Below are 8746 nucleotides of genomic sequence, written 5' to 3'. Positions count from 1 at the left end.
GAAAATGTAGAACCACGTGTATTAGTTTGAACTATATGGGACATTGCCAGTATTTGACCATTCTTAACCTCTATAAAGGGCAACTTCAAATGGTTCAACAGGGGCTTCCCTGGTGGCGCAGTGGTTGAGAGTCCGCCTGCCGATGCTAGGGGACGCGGGTTCGTGCCCCGGTCCGGGAAGATCCCACATGCCGTGAAGCGGCTGGGCCCCTGAGCCATGGCCGCTAAGCCTGGGCGTCCGGAGCCTGTGCTCCGCAACGGGAGAGGCCACAACAGTGAGAGGCCCGCGTAACGCAAAAAAAAAAAAAAAAAATGGTTCAACAGAACATAAATAATAGTTGCCTTCACATTCCAAGGGTGAATGCCTATTATGATATTCTACTTAGAGGAGGGATAAGTATTTATACCAAATGTGGTCAATGTCTATCAGTTAAATAGTTATTCTGGGTAGCAGAAAAGTTAATCTGCTTGTTTTAACAGAATGTCCATCAATGAAATAGCTTTCACACACTGTAATTTGATTTTTGCCTGTGGACGATGGGCTGCCCAGCCATGCCTCATGCAACAGTGTCCGAATAGTGACCCTTCCTTTGACTCCACTTTTTCAGCCTGGCCAGGGGTCAGCACTTAGGCAGTTAATCTCCATAGGCCCTTTTCAGCTCTGTGATTAAGTTTTATCAGAAAGCACCTCCTGACCTGCTTAGCAGTGGGCCTTTGTCCATTTTATAAAGAAGAGCTGAACAGATAATCAGTAGTATTAGCTCTAACAGGCCCGTGAATGCTGCCTCACCCACACCTGGAAACAAACCCAACTCCAGGGGATCTCGGCACTGAAGTCCTTCATCTCAAAGACATTTTGTGGCAGAGATTTTTGATTGGGCTTTAGGGGCCCCCGGAGTCCCCTGAAAGTGATTGTAGAGCTTCATATGTACAATTTTCTGGGGAAAAATAAAGTCAAATTGTTTTATTTTGCTTTTCAAGGAATCTAGGGACCCTCTCCTCCCCACAAATAAGTTAAGAATCACTATTGTAGTTTCCAGTTGAATTCCATAGAACACAGGAGAGGAGCGTTCATTCATTCACCCAACCTGTAATAAAGGTCTGCTATCCATCAACCCCAGTGCAGTTCCGGGATTCGAAGGTGAATAAAACAATCTCTGCCCTCCAGCAGCTCAGTGCTTATGTCATTTGGAATCAAAGGACTTTCTCTCTAAACATCAGTTTCCTCGTTTGTAAAATGGAGGTACTTGCTTACATTTTAGAGAGGTTTTGAGCATCCCATGAAAAGCACACAATAAATGGGAAAACTGTGAACAAGCAAGCAAACGAACATGACAGTTTGCAGGAGTAATACAGAAAAGGGATCTCCAGCCCATACTGGGAGGTCGGGGAAAAGCTTGTGGACAGGGAGACTGCCGACCTAGGTTTCTGAAAGTACAAGAGCAAACTATCTTTTTAAAATGTGTGAGTGTGATGGATAAAGAAGATGTGGCACATATATACAATGGAATATTACTCAGCCATAAAAAGAAACGAAACTGAGTTATTTGTAATGAGGTGGGTGGACCTAGAGTCTGTCGTACAGAGTGGAGTAAGTCAGAAAGAGAAAAACAAATACCATATGCTAACACATATATATGGAATCTAAAAAAAAAAAAAAAAAAAGGTTCTGAAGAACCTAGGGGCAGGACAGGAATAAAGACACAGACCTACTAGAGAATGGACTTGAGGACACGGGGAGGGGGAAGGGTAAGCTGGGAGGAAGTGAGAGAGAGGCATGGACATATATACACTACCAAACGTAAGGTAGATAGCTGGTGGGAAGCAGCCGCATGGCGCAGGGAGATCAGCTCGGTGCTTTGGGACCACCTGGAGGGGTGGGATGGGGAGGGGGGGAGGGGGACGGGCAACCCAGGAAAAGTCCTGGAGAAGATCAAGATCAGTGCTCTCTCCTCTCCCCCTCCTCCCCACTGCCCCTTCCCCTCAATACTTAAAGGGCCCATCCACATTCCAGCGCGGAAAGCTGGGGCTTCCCTTGAGGCACCCCGTCCTGGATGGTCTTGCTATGCCTCAGAAGATGCCTCTCCTGTGTCCGCTGTGGTCCCTCGGAGCCCTGAAGGAACGGGCTTTTCCTTCAGAGTTTTCACAGGTGGTGAACAGCTGAAGAGTCGCTTTGATGAAAGCATTCGCAGAACGATGTTGGCAGTGAGCGTGACCCTGCTGTCCTTCCCCCGTAACACGGGGACTTTACTCCCTCCACTCAGGGGCGCCACTGGAATTCCAAGCACAGCGGCACAGCCACGAAGGAGATGCACGGGAGGCGGGCGGGCAGAGGAGCTCAGAGCACGGAGGAGCTCGCGATGCTCCCTCCTCTCTGGGGGAACCCAGATCCAAGGCGGCCTCGTGTAGCCCAGTGCGTGCTAGCCTTGCTTCAGAGAACCGCTGTCCAATGGGCAGAAATAAGTAGACTATTTCCCATCTTGGCAGGAAGAACACGAAGGGGACCCAATTCTCTGCCCTGAGGAGGTCCCCTTCTTCCCCTTCTCAGTTGCCTTGTAGTCCACAGGCGCTCGGGGCCTTCCACCAGACCGAACTTCCCTCGTCACCCACCAGTCTTTGCTTTTGTACTCTTAGCTCCTCTGGGATTCTTGTTTGTTTTCATTCTTTCTTTGGCTTTTTAGTTGTCTCTATGTTCTACCCATTCTTCAATTTGGCTTCACAGAAGGAAACTGAATTCTCTCCAGAGGGTGCAGCAGGGAGATATATAAGCTGGGAAAATCACAGTTTTCTTTATTGGATGAAGCTGTGGGAAAGGGTTGGCAGAAACAGAGGGTGAGGGCACTGGTAGGTGAAGTGATCCGGCCCCGTCACATTTGTAAGGTGAGCCCTGCAGACCACGGGAAGGAGGGGGGTGGGATGGATTTTTTTGGATGGATGAAACAAGTGTGAGCTCCCCCCAGATGAGTAGACCTGGGCTCTTCAAGGGTTAAGGAGCCAGTGGTGAAGTCTTGACTCGGATTAAAGCCAGTTTAGCTATACTCTTTCACAGTGAACTGTGTTATTTTAAGGGGGAGAAAGCGTGCCTCTGTCACATTACTTGGAAAATATGCTTGGTGAGTACTTTGGGGCAATCTTAGCTATTTGTTAAGTTTCTTTTCAACCCACTCTGTTCACACCTGTTACAACTCTCTGCACCTTGCATGGTCGTTTGTTTGCATCTCTCCCACTACACCGAGCTTCCACAGGCAGAATTCTCATACTTGTCATCGCTGCATTTCCGATGCCAGCGTGTTCCCGGCACATTCACTTACTCATCAGACATATCCATTGTGTGCCTACTGTGTGCCACTTTAGCTGGTTTAGTGCCAACATTCACTAAACCAAGGTAGACAGAGGCGATGTGAGCCCTGCCCTCACAGACATCATGGTCGAGTGGGAAAGGTGAGACCATAAGCCAATCATCACACACACATAGAGACATATACACAGAAGCACCACATGTTGGGAAGAGTGTTTTGAAGAAAAGTAATAAGATGCTATTGGATAAGAGTGATGATGGGGGTGGGGTTTGAGAGCAGGGCCGGGGGAGTTTTCTCAGAAGTGACAGTTAAGCTGGGCCCCAGAGGGTGAGGAGGGAGCAGAGGGAAGAGAAGGGGGAAAGTATTCCAGGTTGAGGGAACAGAATGTGCAAATGTCCTGAAGCAGGAAAAGGTTTACTGATGTGGAGGAAGGCAGGCCAGGAAGACCAGTTGCCACGAGCGGAGAGTAACTGGGGAGGTGGTCAGGGGCCAGCCAGGCCAGGCCAGGCCAGGTAAACCCATTAAAGAATGAGGATTTTATTTTGTGAACAGGAAGGTATTGCATCATTTTAAAAACAGGGGAATGATGTGCTCCCATTTCCCTCTTAAAAAAGAGCACGCTGACTGCTGTGCAGGGCAGAGGGGGGCAGATGTGACCCTGAGGAGGTAGCTTTGGGGAGGGTTGTATTGCATTGCATTGTACCAGCCAGGTGAGAGATGCTGGTGGCTGCGCAGTGAAAGTGAGGGTGGAGAAGAGAGCGGGAGTCGAGAAACACCAATGATCTCTCAGGTCGTTCCTTTGTATCACTTGCTAAGTGCTTCTTTCAAATATGGATGCACATACTCATCTCTTTGATATAACTGGAAAAAGCACTGCCTAGACATAGGAGATGGAGCAGATTGCGAAGTCTGTCGATGCCCCTTGCAAGCTTCTGACCCATAAGTCTCTGAAAACACAGAACATACATCAGTCATTGCTTCATTCAGCTGAGGTCTGTTGAGTATCTGTTATGAACAAGGCATTGTGCTAGCCATTGTGAGGTGACCAACCTATTTAGAAACAAAGTAATGAATGCAAGATGACTGATGAAAATTTTGAACGTAAGAAAAATATAAGGAAAAAAAAAAATCTGTGAGTATACCATCCACTATTTTTTTTTTGCGGTACGCGGGCCTCTCACTGTTGTGGCCTCTCCTGTTGCGGAGCACAGGCTCCGGATGCGCAGGCTCAGCGGCCATGGCTCACGGGCCCAGCCGCTCCGCGGCATGCGGGATCTTCCCGGACCGGGGCACGAACCCGTGTCCCCTGCTTCCCTACCATCCACTATTAACACTTTGAACTATTTATTTATCCAGTCTTTTTTCCATTTTCATCTGCATGTATATTTATTCACATATTTAAATTGGGATCATAATACATATATGTACTCCATTAAACTTTTATTGTAAGATATCATGAATGCAAAGAATGCATCAAGTTAAGCTGGGCCCCAAAGGGTGAGGAGGTAGCAGACGGAAAAACTTAAAGAAAATTTAAAGAATAACAAAATAAGCACTCACTCAGTCACCAGCCAGGTAAAGAAGAAATAATATTACTCCCCCCGCTTGCACGCCCCTCGCGCCACCCCTTAAGGTAGCCAAATGCAGAAAGAATTCATTTTCTTAAGCTTGTTCATACATTTTATTCTTTAAATTGTAGCAGGAGGGAAATATGCCTACTCCATCCAATCTGACACAGACACTGGAATATGTCTTCAAAAGGATTTTTGTGACTTATATGGACAACTGGCGCAGGAACACATCAGCTGCGCAGGAGGCCCTACAAGCCAAGGTCGATGCTGAGAACTTCTACTATGTCATCTTGTACCTTATGGTTATGATCGGAATGTTCTCTTTCATCATTGTAGCCATCCTGGTGAGCACGGTGAAATCCAAGAGACGAGAACACTCCAATGACCCGTACCACCAGTACATTGTGGAGGACTGGCAAGACAAGTACAAGAGTCAAATTGTGAACCTGGGAGAATCAAGGGCCACCATCCACGAGAACACTGGTGCAGCGGGGCTCAGAATGTCTCCTTGATTAGCGAGAGAGGCATCCAGCCAACGTCAGATATGCAAATATGAAGAGACGCCAGTGGCATGGAGCCAGTCCAAGTTACCATGCTTAGAAGACACTAAGTTCCTCGCTCTCTGTTGAGAATTTTCATGGAGATCAGGTGGCTGGTCAACTAAGACAGGGGACATTGCAATCTCAGTGATTTATGCTTGCTCGTTGGAGCAGTAATTTATGCTTGCTCGTTGGAGCAGTAATTTATGCTGAAGACCTCTCTTCCTTTCCGTGTAATGTCAATGTCATTTTAATCAATGTCAATAGTGAAAATGAAGCGAAATTGGAAGTAACATGCCTGGGCAGTGGCAGTGGGGCTAGAAAGGAGAGATTAACAAATCATTGAATCTTATTCCTCATGAAACATTTGGTTTGTGACTAAATCAATCTATAAATAACCCAGGTGTATTACCCAGAAGCTGAGATTCAAAAATCTGTCACTTGCTCACTGGATTGATGTAGGAGCATTTATTTATTAATTCATGAATGTAGAGTCTGAAGTGATGAATGAATAGAACCACGGGGTTCCTTTATGTGTATTGTTTCCCTAGCATTGAGCTTATTTGGAAGTCTGAAGACAGAACAAACATTTCACAAGGGCAGAGTCCACACCAGAGAAATAGAATCTTTAAGAACTACCTGGTACAACAGAAACATACCTTTTAATTAACATTTAAAATTTCACAGAAAACTTTTAAAAGTCCTTGTTATTATAGAAAAAGTAATAAAACATTGTAACACGGCTTTATAAACAGCTCTTTTCACTCAGTTTATTTTCCCTATGTACAATTACTTATTTCCACTTAGTTTCAAGAAACTTATTTTCACTTACATACTGAAAGTGGCTGAATTGTTGCTGTCTGTTGAAGAGCTAGACTGTTAACTGCTTAGTATTTTGAAGCTTGGGGTTCACAATATCACAGAGTGTCAGGGCTGGAAGACACCTTGGAGATCATAGTATTCTTTTTTTTTCTTCTCTTTCCAGATGTCTAGAGAGTCTGGGTGCTTTAATACCAGAAAATTAGGCACAGGAAAAAACAAGCAAACAAACAAATAAATAAATAAGCCTAGTCAAGAGTTAGCCAAAGACTGTCAAAACATACTGCTTAAGAAAATAGCCTCTGTGCTTCCTGTTTTGGAAGTTATTTGCTAATGGAAACAGTTGTGTCAACATTAGTCTTGAAGCAACCATGGCTGTAAGGGGTAATTTACAAGAAAGTGTATGTTCAAAGAGCAGGCACACCAAGGGTTCATGGGTTACCTCAGGACGGTTATGAGCAGGTCTGGAACCCAAGGTCAGCACCATGCTGGTTCCTAATCCTGTATTAGATTCTTACTGCTGCTGTAACAAATTACCACAAATGTACCAGCTTAAAACAAAGAGATATATTCTCCTACACTTCTGGAGGTCAGAAGTCTGAACTGGGACTCACTGGGCTGTGCTCTTCTAGAGCTTCTAGGGGAGAATCCATTCATTTGTAGACGGGAATCTCCAGTCCACAGATTAGGCGACTTCATTCATCAATTCAATCAAGCATCATTTAATATCTATCTACTTGGGTCACTGGCCTAGACCCCAGGAGTATAGAGATGAACGGGACTCCCAGAGCTGAGGAATTCACTCAGTCGAGGCAGAGTCAGACACCTGAACATCAAAATGATATAATGTGACGTTATAACAGAGAGCAACACAAAGGGGGCAGAGCTAGAGCCGGGACAGAGGCCCCGCCTAAGTCGGGTTAAGGTCTAGAGAGTAGCTGAGAGGAGAAAGCCAATGGCAAGACGGACTTACGGGCTGTAGCTTCGCGAAACTTCACGCCCCCTTACACTCTTTTCCTCCAGCTTCCCATCTGCTCAGCCAAGCAGAGCAATTGTGAACAGAGCCTCAAGTCTCAGGGCACTAAGACAAAAATCAAAACAGGAGTCCTTCAACATCTTATATGGATTACAAGCTTCGTGGCTTTAGAGTGAGATATATACAAGGTCTGTTTCCTAATAACAAAGATGCAATTATGCTAACAGAAGCGTTAAATACGGTTTTGGAGAAAGCCATTCATGTTCCAAGAGCAGATACGGCAAGAGTGGTTTCCCTCCTTAGATCAGAAACCTAGAAATGCTGTACCACACGGAACATTCTCACCAGTGTGCCCAGAGCAGCAACCCAGGGTACAAAACCTCAGCCTTGCATCTGGATCCAGACAGGAATCCAAGGTTTCTACCATCTGACAAACACTCTCTTTGACCAAACTGGTCAGGCTCCTCTGAGCCTTCTTCTTGACTAGACCTCTTGCCCTATAAACACTGCACATTCTTGGCAAAAAAGATATCATCCACCTCCCCACATCTGAACAAACACTACCATAGTTTCTAACAGCTCTAGGTTGCGTCCCTAAGGGGACCCCAGCCCGCTTTAAAGTGTTTGCCTAAGAAAACTCAATTTACTTTTTGTGCCAGCCAAAACCTGATGGTAGGCAAATCAGCCCCCTGAATCCCTCCTAGGGCAGTTATTTTAGAAATCTTACAATTATAAATCCTTTGTCTCCCCCTTTGAGGTGTAAATCCTTACCACCCAGAACTGTCCTCTTCGAAGTGCCAACATTCAAGGAGTAACTCTCCCCAACCTGTGGGCACGTTGCTCTAACATGCACCACTGCGGACAGTCATAAAGATCAAACTTTGTTTCTCCTCCAGATAAGCATCTGTTAACAAACCCAGGTCAGGTTGACCAATCCCCTCTGCTTTTTGTAAATTTCCACTTCCCTGACTCTGCTCAAGGGCCTGCCACCCAATCCCTCCTTCCCCTTTTAAAATGCCCAGTTACCTCTGCACAAGACAAAGCTGAGTTCAGTTCATGCTGGACCCTCTCCCCTATTGCAATAGTTGCTTAATAAAGTCTATCCTTAACACTTGAACTGGTGTCCAGCTTTATCTTTGACACAAGGAAACAAATTAAGGGGGAAAAACCTAGGTTTTCCTAATTAAGTATGTTTTATTATCATCACTAAAGTATATGGGGCCAACATAGACGGTTATCAGTATCTACTTTTGGGGAATGGGAGAAATGCCCAATGTTTACGAGCATTCTGGGTATACAGTTGCTGCCACTTGCCCCCGTTTGTCACTCCAGCATCAATTTCCACCAAACCCAGGCTTGCCACTTTCAACCTGGCAACTGAAAATTCCAGTTCAAACAACTTGCTAGTTTTCTTTTCCACCCCGTTTGATTTTAGAGTTCCTTGTGCTTGGTCTACTGGCTCCAAATGACCTGAGCCCCATTTACTTCTTACAGCATAGATCAGAAGCGATTTGAAAAGGAACCTATGGACTATAGTGGCTGC

The 8746-nt window shown here is 45.6% G+C and overlaps 1 protein-coding gene across 1 annotated transcript; it reads left to right on the top strand.

The window, feature by feature from the left end:
- The first annotated feature begins 5000 nt into the window (after positions 1-5000).
- KCNE2 (potassium voltage-gated channel subfamily E regulatory subunit 2) lies at positions 5001-5435 on the top strand. The gene has a single exon (XM_007446488.1). The coding sequence runs from the start codon at positions 5010-5012 to the stop codon at positions 5379-5381; it is 372 nt and encodes a 123-aa protein (XP_007446550.1). The 5' UTR covers positions 5001-5009; the 3' UTR covers positions 5382-5435.
- The last annotated feature ends 3311 nt before the right edge of the window (positions 5436-8746 follow it).

Source organism: Lipotes vexillifer, unplaced genomic scaffold (assembly GCF_000442215.2).
Source record: "Lipotes vexillifer unplaced genomic scaffold, Lipotes_vexillifer_v1.1 scaffold1549, whole genome shotgun sequence".
Lineage (NCBI taxonomy): Eukaryota > Metazoa > Chordata > Mammalia > Artiodactyla > Lipotidae > Lipotes > Lipotes vexillifer.
Note: the sequence above shows the minus strand (reverse complement) of the source record. Positions and strands in the feature narration are given on the sequence as shown.